We start from the raw sequence: 12814 nt of genomic DNA, 5'->3' as shown, positions 1-12814 counted from the left end.
GGAAGATTCAACCTCTGGAGACGAAAAGTGTGATATTGGCTTGCAAGCGCCATGAGCTAGGATTTGAAATTTAGCAGCAGGAGTTCGAGGGTGCCAGAGCGACTGAACCGTTGACATAAACATGAGTTAGCTGTGTAAAGTTGCAATGGACAAGAGACAACTCGAGGGTAAAGATGATGAAAGCCTCGGTTTCATCTGCACAAAGTATAACTCTAAAAGCTTGAGCTACATTATTCGGTAAGCAGTTACAATTCAGGATATAAGACTCGTAGCAAGTTGGATATCTTGTTTCTCAATTTTAGTTACATAAGATTTTTATAGAACATCGAATCCAATGTTCTGGAAAATGTTGTCCATCATAGTTTGTCAGCTCTAAAATTCCGTGTTTTGGCTTTGAGTCGGTCAGTGGCCATTTTTGCTCTACACATTAGATTCACAAACCAATGCAAGACCAGTCTTGAGGAAATGATTGTGTAAACATTAAGAACGGAAAAGACTATTCACAAACCTTAATTCAGCTGGAACTAAAGGAGTGCGGAAGAACTTTGTACGGGTTGAGTATCCCTTCGGGTCCAGCATTTTCTTGATGGAAGCCATCAGTGTCACCTGTCCATGTAGATCATATGTTTACACATTTCTATAAAGAAACTGCACATTTTCGAAGCGGGAAACAGAGGGAAACCAAGCAGGTCACTCTCCATCTCATTTTAAATAACACTCACCGTATCAGTTGGCTTGCTGTAGAAAATCTCATTAGCTTTCATCAGTCCAAGGCCATGCTCTGCACTAATGCTCCCACGGTGCTTAGACGTCCACTCGTAGACAAATGGTTCAATTTGCATCAAAATCTGCTAATTCGTTGAAGATATTAAATACACCGCAATAAATTGAATATATAAGTAGCTCTTTGACTAATGGTAGAAGGAACTTACCCTATCATCGTACTGTGGAGCTGAAATATTGAGATGCAAATTACCATCTCCTAGGTGGCCATATCCAATTATGTTAGCTGAATCACCTAAACATTTAAAATACAAAAACTTAAAACTTAAAAATAATTATATAAAATACTATCCTCCAAATACAAAGAAACATAGATATCGCAAGATCACATTACATCCACAACCTAACTGCCCAACCCTAAATAGGTCACATGGCCACTGCAGCAAGAAGCTGAGAAATAATTCACATATTGTAAGCAAACAAGATGCATTTACTTACTAAGTCTTTTTCTCATTTCCTCGACAAGATCATACATCTTTTCAACAGGTAATGATAGATCATATTTGTAAACAGCTCCTGCTTTCATCAAAGCTTCTGGCACTCCCTGCCACCACAAATAGAAGACCGACTGAAGGACATACTTAAGACGTTTAAGAAAAGATGGAAATATTTGCTTCTTTGTGTATATGAAAAAATTGTTTGAGGCAAAGACTATCCATGAAGATTTTAATGACATGATGGCTGAAATTATTGCTTCTTGTATTAAATAGCTGTTAATGACAAGAAAATGATAGAGATTTTTTTATTGAGCTAAAGACAGTCAACCAGAAAAATGAACGTTTAGTATCAACTGTCAACAACAATAGCTGGGAACAGACAGTAAAATGCAGGTTTAGCAGAGAGAAAAAAAGTAGTTTCTATATGAACATTACGTATCGACTCCTGACTGTCGAATGCAAAGCATCGCATTCGTTAACCACAATAGGAGAAAATATTACCTCACGAATACGCCAGAATGATGATGCTTGGTTTATGTCTTGTGCTAGAGCACCATCAGAAACCAAACCAGCTTCCATTGCATGTAGTAGGAAGGCTTCAAGCTTCTGTCTGTATCCAAACAACTCATGTAGTTTTATATAAATATTCGCATCCTGCTTATTGTTAATTACGAACCAAAGATACTGTGGAGATTATATTTTCAGTGGCGTGTCAGTCTCGTCATTTTTAACCACAATTCATTTAAAAATTAGATGTGAGGAACTAGACCTCAATGCTAAAAAAAAAATAATACAAGTGAGGGTAAAAGCTCTGTCACTCACGCAGGTGAATAAAAAGATGCCAACCTGTCATAAGTTTCATCACTGCCTGTTGTCTCAATCAAAACATAAAAGTTGTGCATTGTGGGAGGTAATGGATTCCGGATGCCATCCAAGTGATTCAGAACCTGTTACGTAAAGTATAATAAGCTTCAATGAAACAGTGATAAGGCAGCAGGGTTTTCTAGGTTATGCTTTCTTTTTCTTTGGTCAATGTTTCAGGCTATGTCCAAAAACAGCCAAATTTCGTTGCACAAATTATCCAACTTTCCCGGTGCTATGCACTTGATATTTGTACTGGAGCATATTGTCATCGAAGTCAAAATAGAAGAGGTAATATACTTTTGCAGTCAAATATAGATATTTTAACTGCACATTTCTTCAAAATTCAAAAATGCGAAGAAAGATGAAGCCTGAAGATGAAAGCCTGATATGCACTAGTAAAGAAAAGATGTAGTTGGTCACAGAAAGCTGACCAAATCCAGTGACTGGCTATCCAAGAATTCAAAAGCTGATAGAATCTCCCCAAGCTTCCTCTTTGCTTCCACTAGAAGTTTCTGATAAACATTATAGAGGAAAAACAATTACTGGGTATCAACATCTGCATCCTACTGGGCTTAATTTAGTAACACTTATGAAGAAGGATGAGAATTTCTGGTGCAACGAAACTATCTTACTTGACAACTAAAGTAATCTTGGCATGCAAGGAAAGCTACATTTACTGAGAATAACTTTGGAGGGGTAAGTATAGAAACTTTGGTCACAATACCCAAGATCCTTCACTTCCTGTGTCAGTGATAAACAAAAATTATAAGATGCAATCCTCACTAAAAGAACCACAGTCCTCTACATAGAAAGAAAAAATGAAGTGTTCAGTAAATACCTATGAACAAATGCTTTAGGTCATACCCAGTATTATCTTTGCGTAAAGTTCCAAGCATGTCAATAACATTACCATCAGCCAAAACAGCTTCTATACCTGCAAGATACGGTAAAATATACTTCAGTGCAGAACAACTATTGACAAAAGAATTACTAAGAACCAGGTCATTAAAATTAACCATGACCAAGTTTCTAGCAGCTCTAAAATACTTCAGAAGTCAAAACAAGAATTCATAACCTAAGTCAATAATTATTGGTTAAAGTTATGTGGATTCTAAACTCAGATAAACAATGACTTTTGAAGCAGATGAATGTCAAACATCAAAGTTATGTGTGTTTCTTACCAAGTACGTTTCCATGAAGTGATCCATAGCGAACAAGGCGCAAACCACCTGCATTGGTTGAAACATTTCCACCAATCTGGCAGCTTCCTTTTGCACCTAAGTCCAGTGGCATAATAAATCTGAATGGAAGCATAAAGTGCTTAAATATGACAAGGATAAAACTACCAAGATTTCGATCAGGTGTAATTTAAAAAGAGGGGAAATGTGCCTGATAACAATCTAACAGTTCAAAACAGTATATATGCCAAAACTGAATTATAAGCAAGTTGCGCAACCAGAGGTAAGAATTGTACAAGGAAGCATTTAATTACGAATATGGGAAAGGGCAGTGGGCAGGTCAGGACGAGGTTATAAGGGAGGATATATAACTAAAAAATAAAAACTGTATCTCTGTTCTATAGCATTTGATCCTAGCATATTGGTAGAGATATTAGGAAAGTGCAGGTCCTATCAGCAAAGAAAGTTATAAATTATAGATACTTACCCTTGGTTGTCCAAAAAAGTCATCAGATTTTCCAATATGCATCCTGCCTCGCATACCAGTATACCACTCACCTGAAAAGTTGGCAATAGAAAATTACTTTACAAGCATGCATTTCCATTGTCGCAACCATCGGTAAAATTGACTTAAAAATTTGTTGGATCCCAGAAAGAAATAAATATCACTGTATGTCTACCTGGTCAAAAGATATAATGTTATTCATCAAACTCATATTGATAATGACCTGCAAAATAACACCACCGAAGGTTATTCAGGTGAAAATTTTTTACGAAACCACACAGATTATGCGTACTATAAAAATCTGTCTCAACAAAACATTCAGATACAGCTTTTGTTTTTTATATATAGGCAGATGGTAGAAAATTCCATCAGCAACCACTCATCCATCAAATAAGCAGAACAAACCGCATTACTTCATCGAAAACTGGAACACTTCCGCCCACAAGACCAGTATTTCCGCCTTGGGGAACAACAGCCAAGCATCTGGAGTTACAATATTTAAGAATTTGTGACACCTGCAAGGAAGAAATAAATGCATAAAACCCCTTAATTTGGTAATATATTTTAAAATACAGAAGGCAATATCGGGGTGGACTTAGCCTCGCAATGGGCTAGCAATAATGTGGTTCAAATTCGCCATTGGCGAGAATAGAACCTAAGACCTCTCATTTACAAATGAAGAGGAATACCACTAGACCATAGTACTGAGTGGCTTTTTAAAAAAGAGGTATTTTGTAACACCTCATTGGAAGGAAGAACAAGGATTTGTGTACGTGTATGATCATATTTCCATTGAGGATACCAGCCTTCGAACCCACAACAATGAGGATTCATGCTTCCACACTTCACCACAATGGTAGGAAGAAGGCCAGTCCCACTTTTAAAAGTTTAAAAGTTAAAAGAATCCTGGAAACTTGTATGGTAATAATAAGACTACTGAAGAGGAAGAAGTCAACCTCCTCAGTGCTCTGAGGTTGCAGCAGAAGCTTACTCGAGCCTTTGTATTTGTGCATCCAGTCTGTATTTGCAATGGCCAGCCTCTCTTCCTCTTGAACTACAGTCTTCTCCCCTAATACTCCCTTAAAATAGCTGATATCATCAGCATTCAACGTGGAAAAAGACGGGTTCCTCTCAACCTTCGCCGCCAATGAACCAAAACCTCGGCACCGGGAGTCAAGACTACCCTTTTCGACAGAATCCCGAAAAGTTTCTCCCCGATATCTTAAGAATCCGAAACATGTCTGGACACTCCACTTGTGATTACCATTGTAGAGATGGAAATCTCCACACTTGTTGACAAAACCATGAGAATAACCTATTCAAGAGTTCAATTTCTTATTATTTCTACAAGAAATTAATCTAAAAATCATTAGTTTAACAAATTAAACACAATCTTTGAACTCCAATAACTCAAAAACAAAGCAAAAATTCATCTTTACATTTTCTTCAATGCCATCCCCGATCAACCAAATGAAGCATTTCTCAACCATAGTAAATAATCACATGCCTTAAATTTTTCATAGCAATTTTAGCTAGAACATCAATAAACAAATAAACGAACTAACAAAAAAGCTAGAACATCAAAAATTAAATAAATAAATAAATTAGCGATAAGAAAAATTGGAGCTTTTGGATTTTGAATTACCCGAAGGGGAGTTGTGGATTGAATTCTGAGAACTGGGATTATATCGACGATCAAAGAGTGACTTATTGCAGGAGTATCTGAGCAGACGATTACTGGCTCTCACCCTCTCCATTGTTGTGACTTGTTCAGTTTTTTCTGTTTCAGTTTCTGAGTTTGAGCTTCCAGTTGGAAATGATTTTGGTATACTCCATGTTGGAAGATTTGCAGAAATAGCACCTAAAACATGTTCATTTTTGTGAAATTACCACATGAAATCAAGAGATTTTGCAATTAAGCACTCAAATTTTAGACCATTGTACCCTTCGGCACCTATGTCACACGTCCACTTAAACTAAATTTGCAAACCAAATGCTGTGTCATTGATATAAAATGAGCATATTTATCAATACTTAAGTAATAGTTCAATCATCAATTTTCATGTTATTTAATTTATAAAATTTTGTTTACAAATTTAATCGTCTAATATCACTCTTAAGTGAAAAACAAAGACCATAACACAAGGAAAGTCTTACATATAGCGGGTCGCATCCCCTTCTACAAAAAGTTGAGCTTCGTGTCATGTGTGGCACAATAGATAAGGTGATCGAGCAGATTGGATGCCAAAACGTAACAAAATATGAAGTTTGGGTTGGATAATAATTGAATCACACATCGATCATACAACGAAATAATATCCAATCAATATATGGGAGTTTTTACCCCTAATATCACTAAGACTTTTTTTTTATAAACCCAACACTTAATATCCAATCAGTAATAGGTGATTTTTGTTCTTTTTAAAAAAGAGGGACAACTGATGACAAACTACGATTATCCACCACTTAATAATAGGTAGTTAATTTAAAACAATATCGATTATGTTGGTGATGGACCTACAGGGCCTATAAAGTTTATCAGTTTGAATGTTTATTTGTAAAAAAGATTTAGTTCATATGGTAATTGTAAAAAACTGAAAGTTCAGGTGCCATTTATGATATTCTCAAATGACAAAAGTGAGAAACCTTGTAGGGCCGGCCCAATTGAAACGACGTGTCGTCTCTCACACCATCACCGGGTTCCTGACAGTATTCGTAACCCCTATGGCCCTATCCAATTCTCTCTGACGCATAAAACCGAGAAGCGCGAACACAATCTCACCTATGGCGTCGTCGTTGTCGTCATCCCTGTCCTCGATCCTGAACCAGCCGCACTGCGCTCTGCGTCTCAAGCTCCAGAGGCCGTGCCGCTTCACTCTGAGGTTCCTCAATTGGGGACCGGAGAAGTCCAGTTTCCAATGCTACCACCACCGCCAGCAGCTGCCGCCTCACCCGCAAAGGAGGAGTCTTGGCCGCAGTATCTCCAGAAACTTCTCGAATTCCAGCACCAATGCTTCTCTCTCCGGCCAGTCCGGTGGCCCCAGCCTCCGCCACTTCGTCGCTCAAGCTGCTCTCGCCGGTGCTGAAGCCCAGCTTCCGTGAGTCCACAGTTCACGCCCACACACAGTGTCTTACAATGTTGTTGTTAATTTTTTGGGAATTTATGCAATGATTCGAATTGGTTTGTCTTAGAAGGGCTTAAAGTAAGGATCTTTGATGTACAATCTGCTGCACAAAAGCAGCTTTTTTAAACATCCAAAATTAGCTGGCTGTGGAGTTATAAGAGATACAAGTTCAAGTTGAAATTTTTATGTGAGCAATGCTAGTGCATTTGTGATGTTTTGCCATGTTTGTAGGAGAAATTGTCCGGATAGTTCATAGAGGAGAGTTGATCAATGTCTTTCGATGTTCTTGCACCCGAATTATATGTCGTGCACACTGTATCTCATGCTTAGCTTTTGTTTCTATGATTTTCTTCCTTTTTATTTTTTATTTTTTTTTTTCATGTATAGGAATGTGAATGATACTGCAGCTGAAATTGCTCCAATAGGTCGTATCTATCACGAGACTTATGGGTGTCAAATGAATATTAATGACATGGAGATCGTTCTGTCTATTATGAAGAATGCTGGGTATAGTGAAGTCGTTGATGTTCCTGAGAAAGCAGAGGTTATTTTTATCAACACCTGCGCTATCAGGGACAATGCGGAACAGAAGGTGTGGCATCGGCTTAATTATTTTTGGTTTCTTAAGAGGGAATGGAAGGACAATGTTAAAATAGGGAGGTCGCAGTCCAAACGTCCTCCAAAAGTTGTAGTTTTGGGATGTATGGCGGAGAGGTTAAAGGACAAGATACTTGATTCAGACAAAATGGTTGATGTGGTTTGCGGGCCTGATGCGTACAGAGACTTGCCAAGATTATTAGAAGATGTGGACTATGGTCAGAAAGGAATCAATACTCTTCTTTCGCTGGAAGAGACTTATGCTGATATTAGTCCAGTTCGAATCTCCAAAAATTCAATTAGTGCTTTTGTTTCTGTTATGAGGGGTTGCAACAATATGTGCTCATTTTGCATTGTTCCTTTCACAAGAGGCAGAGAGAGGTCACGTCCTGTGGAATCTATTGTGAGGGAGGTGGGAGAGCTTTGGGATGAAGGCGTGAAAGAGGTAACACTGCTAGGCCAGAATGTAAACAGCTACAATGATGCCTCTGAGAATGAAAAGGAAGTTGAAACAGGAAATAATTGGAGATACAGTGAAGGCTTTTCCAGCATGTGCAAGGTGAAGAAAGTTGGTTCGCGTTTTGCTGATCTCTTGGATCGACTTTCCACAGAATATCCAGAGATGAGGTTCCGATACACATCCCCACACCCTAAAGATTTCCCTGATGAGTTGCTGTATTTAATGCGAGACAGACCTAATATCTGCAGAAGCATCCATTTGCCTGCACAAACTGGGAGTAGCGCAGTGCTAGAAAGGATGCGTCGTGGTTATACCCGCGAGGCATACTTAGATCTTGTGCAGAAGATACGGAGAATTATCCCAGATGTGGGCATCAGCAGTGATTTCATATGTGGCAAGTGTTCTTATCAATGTTTTATATATTCTGGTAATCTTGCTTACAAAACTTGCAATCAACTTTCGGTGAGAAGAAACTTTCAGCTTCTGTTTTCTATGTCTACTATATTTCTGTATGTGTGATTTGTGGTGCCCAGTGGAAATCTTTTACAAGGTAATAGTAGTGATCAAATATTCTTGAAAGGAGGGCTTTACTTGCAACATCTAGTTTCTTTCTTTAAAGGTTGTTATGAGATATCAGAATTTTATGACCAACTTCGATTTTTTATTTTGGACGCTACCAGCACATGAGATCGGTTAATTGATCCTTCGGGCTCAGCTTAGACTTGTGCATGCCTTTTTCTTTCCCTTTTGATGTTTAACCTGTGGGTTCATGTTTGTTTACACTAAAGTTCAGAGTTCTCAACCACTTCTTGTATCCAGATTTGGGGAATCCCACCAGCAAACCTGTTAATTACGTTTGTCCTATTTTCATGTGGATTGTTTTCTAGTTTTCTCAAGATTATGCTACTTGCTTTTTTTGTAAAATGGTTACTGTCTAACTCAGGAATTGCATCGTATTCTCACTTTTTTTCAATGTCCTTACATAATTTTATAATAGACTTTCAGTTCTTGATCTAGATTTTATAAATCTGAACTTAAAAGCAGAATTGTTGTTTCTTGTTAATTTTCCACATGTATCCACTAGCATGCCTTCTTTGCCCAAGATTGTTTTTATGCATGTTCTTATGGTTACCAGATGATTGTAAGCTGCAATATCTCATTTTTCTTTCAGCGTATGCATTGTTTCCCCATCTAACATGTTTATTTCTTGTTACAGGGTTTTGTGGGGAAACGGAGGAGGACCATGAAGACACACTTAGTCTTGTAAAGGCTGTTGGTTACGACATGGCTTACATGTTTGCATATAGCATGAGGGAGAAAACCCATGCAAATAGAAACTACGATGATGATGTTCCAGAGGATGTGAAGCAGAGGAGGCTGACTGAACTTATCGAGGCTTTCCGTAAGAGCACAGGTCAGTGTTACGACTCACAGGTGGGAACTACCCAGCTTGTCTTAGTAGAAGGACCTAACAAGAGAGCTCCGGATACAGAACTCATGGGCAAAAGTGATAGAGGTCATAGAGTTTCTTTTGCTAACGTACTGTTACCACATCGAGATGCTGATTCAAATGAGGAAAGGAATCCCGTAGTGGGTGATTACGTTGAAGTTCGTATATTGAAATCTACAAGAGCATCACTATTTGGAGAGGCTGTTGCAATAAGTAAATTGAGCTTGTTTTACAATAATGTGGATGCAGAAGTTGTTGCCGCCTGTGGAAGTAGAAGTTGAACCGAGCTTTTTATGGATGCCCTAGGTTTACTTTTTTACACAGCATACCCCTACGGATTAGTTTATTCATGTTTTGTCGATGGTGACCTTGGAGCTGCTTCTTGTGTGGGAGTTGAGAATTTGTGGATGCTGGTAAAACAAGGATCGGTTTCAAATTGGCGTTTCGTCTCCCTTTTTGAGAGAGTGGCTTCGACATTCTCGCTGACAAGTGAAAACCCCAAACTTCAAGAAGGTTTAGGGTTAGGGTGCTATGCAACTGTTTGCATGGATGCATGTATTGATACAACGGTCTGATGAAAATACATGCATTTTGGTATTATGAAATTGAGAAAATTGTAGCAATGGTCATTTAACTTTAACCAAATTGGAGCAATGGTCTCTTGATTAAAAATTCATGACCATAGGTCTCTTAACTCATTAAAACATGCAAGTATGGTCCTTTTTGTTAAATCTTTCAGAATTATGTTAAATTGAGTTATGTAAGAATGATCATATCTACAACTGAGTTAAAGTAGAAGGATTATTGCTACAATTTTTCTCATTTGATTTTCTATATTTGCCCTCAATTCAGCCTCATGTGGGTGACACGTAACTCATTTTAATGAAAGTTTTAACAAAATTGAAGAAAATGACTATAGTTGCACGTTTTATGGAGTTAAGGGATCAATGATCATGAGTTTTTAGTTAAATGATCATTATTTCAATTGGGTTAAAGTTGATAAATTATTGCTACAATTTCTTTTTATGAAATTTGAATCCCTTAAAATAGGATAGAAACCAACTTACAACATAAATATCATTGTAGCGGCATTCGTGTGGCAGGAAGTTTTGAAATAGCCTTTCCATTGGTTTTCATGGATGTGTGAATTCAACAGGACCGTTATACATTGCATCATTATTCACAATAGATCATTTCTTTGGATGGTTTTTTAGTCAAAATGGTCTTTGAGATTTACATAATTCTTCATTTTGGTCTCTAAGATTTGAAATCAATAGAAGTGGTTTTTGAGATTGTTCACCATCAATCAATTTGGTCATTTCCTGAAAAATTATGTTAAATGAGGATCAAAATGATAAAAATATCCTCAATTTAACAAACAATATGCTAAAATGATTTGACAAAAAATTGAGGGTTTTTTGTTATTTATTCTTATTTAATGGAGATTTTTCATGGATGAACCAAAATGATTGATGATGAACAATCTCAGGGATCACTTATATTGATTTCAAATCTTAAAGACCAAAGTGAAGAATTACGCAAATCTTAAGGACCGTTTTTGGCTAAAAAGCCTTTCTCGACTTATGCAAACAAAAGGGATCGTAAAATTTTATAAGAGGCATCTGTTAAAGGACAAGGATTGTCTGCCCTCTCGTGCCCTCCTGTTTGTGTGGTCACGATTAAGTCACGTCAACATTTTATATTACTATTCATTTTTGTCTTATTACCTCTATAAAAAAACAATATAAAATGTTGACTGTGACCACACAAAACAGGAAGGCAATGGAAGTGGGAGGGCAGACAATCCTTATCCATGTTAAAGTGCTCTCAAGTGCTTTTCTAAGGATGAGGATCTTCTCCAGATCCTCTTTGTGGGAATCATAGGGATCCTCACATTATGATCGTTCATCATACATTGTACGGTCAATTTTCGTTAGGTACTATTTATGTTAATTTTAAATAAATTAATTAAAAATAATTTCTGACCGCACGATATACTATAAATCATTAGAATGTGAGAATCCTTAAGATCTCACAACTTGAATCCGAATGAGATCCAAATCTCTTTTCTAAGTAGCATCTGCATTTTTTTTTTATTGAGGTTGACATGCTTCTAATAAAAGCTCTTATAGCACAAGTGTTTCCAGCAATAGCAAATTCTTAAATGATTACGCTTTTTAACTTGTGGTACCCTTTCATATCTCTGCCAAACTCCGACACTTCCTTTTGACCCAAAACAAGGTTCTAAAAAACACTAGGCACTAGTTGAGCGGCGGCCTGGGGCTTAGTGCCTAGGCGGTTAGGCAGAGCTTAGGCGGATTTAAGTAAATCTATTATATTTTGTGTAAATAAGTGTCTGCTTATACTTAAAATATATATAATTTATCATAAACTACAAAATAGAATGACATATATATTATGAAGTATTGGAACATAATGAAAACATGAGGAATAAGGATATAATGCATGTTCATTTAAATATGCAACAAGTCTCTTACAATTTATTAAAAAAAAATAATATGCAAAATGAAAGTTATCTATTTTCCGTTTAAGTGAGTCGCAACCTAGGTGGGTCTAGGTAGGCTAGGCGGGTGCCTAGGCATTCTAGACGCATTTTTTTAATTTTTAAATGCCTAGGCATTAATTGGAGCGGTAGCCAGCTACCTAACGCCTAGGCGGCACTAGGCGGAGATTTTTAGAACAGTGACCCAAAGCCCCCAACAGTAAATGATGTACAAATCAATCACTTGTGAAAGCAGTTAGAAAATAATGTGATCCGGACTTTTGAGAAATATTCTCATGCAGTCAGTGACGCTACATTATTTAAATTCACAACAAACTATTAAAATTATGCATTGATTGTAAAAGATATTTTTGTTATGTGAAACTTAGTCCAATCGTGTGATTACATGTTCATGAAGATCATAATCAATATTGAATATGGTAACAGGTGACATCGAAGTGTCATGAATCTATATATAAAGAGAATGCAAAAGGTGAACAGTGATTTGGTGTCACCAAGTTTCAACAAAATAATTGGACAAAAATGCCCCTAAGACAAAAACCTTCAAAGGCATCCTAAAATAATGCATCAAATAAGGCAGGGATATTTTTGTAATTTTAACAGTGTTTTTTTTTTAATAATTATTTTTTTGGTAGATTTTTTTTTAAATAATAATTAGTATATCACAATAGGCTAGTGATAAAGTAATTCAATTTTTCTATTTTTAAACACGTTCAAAACATCTTAAGAGGCATGTAATGCAGGTTATAAGATATTTCGCACGCAGATAATAATGTGATTAAATTAGTTGTCAAATATATATATATATATATTTTTTTTTTTGTAACAAACGATATTATCTACACTAAGGGAAAAAGAGGTAGGCTTAGTGCCACACCCCGACCGAAATCA

At 36.9% G+C, this 12814-nt stretch overlaps 2 protein-coding genes across 2 annotated transcripts; one reads left to right on the top strand and one right to left on the bottom strand.

The window, feature by feature from the left end:
• Positions 1-207: 207 nt before the first annotated feature.
• Positions 208-5593, bottom strand: LOC125479567 (D-2-hydroxyglutarate dehydrogenase, mitochondrial). Its single transcript, XM_048589042.1, is given in 19 exon segments — positions 208-297; positions 337-420; positions 509-561; positions 564-606; positions 723-848; positions 933-1018; positions 1222-1327; positions 1722-1830; positions 2067-2167; positions 2516-2596; positions 2717-2814; positions 2817-2825; positions 2923-3018; positions 3266-3384; positions 3750-3820; positions 3943-3990; positions 4181-4282; positions 4724-5082; positions 5413-5593. Coding segments are annotated over 17 exon segments (1713 nt in total). The 5' UTR covers positions 5525-5593; the 3' UTR covers positions 208-297; positions 337-420; positions 509-514.
• An 889-nt stretch (positions 5594-6482) lies between these two features.
• LOC125479564 (CDK5RAP1-like protein) lies at positions 6483-10212 on the top strand. Its single transcript, XM_048589036.1, has 3 exons — positions 6483-6865; positions 7280-8343; positions 9166-10212. The coding sequence occupies exons 1-3, from the start codon at positions 6552-6554 to the stop codon at positions 9678-9680; spliced, it is 1893 nt and encodes a 630-aa protein (XP_048444993.1). The 5' UTR covers positions 6483-6551; the 3' UTR covers positions 9681-10212.
• The last annotated feature ends 2602 nt before the right edge of the window (positions 10213-12814 follow it).

Source organism: the organism of the source record quoted next, unplaced genomic scaffold, assembly GCF_019419815.1.
Source record: "Pyrus x bretschneideri cultivar Hongxiangsu unplaced genomic scaffold, Pyrus_bretschneideri_v1 Contig1, whole genome shotgun sequence".
Classification (NCBI taxonomy): Eukaryota; Viridiplantae; Streptophyta; class Magnoliopsida; order Rosales; family Rosaceae; genus Pyrus; species Pyrus x bretschneideri.
The sequence above is the reverse complement of the archived record's forward strand: the minus strand, read 5'-3'. Positions and strand labels throughout refer to the sequence as shown.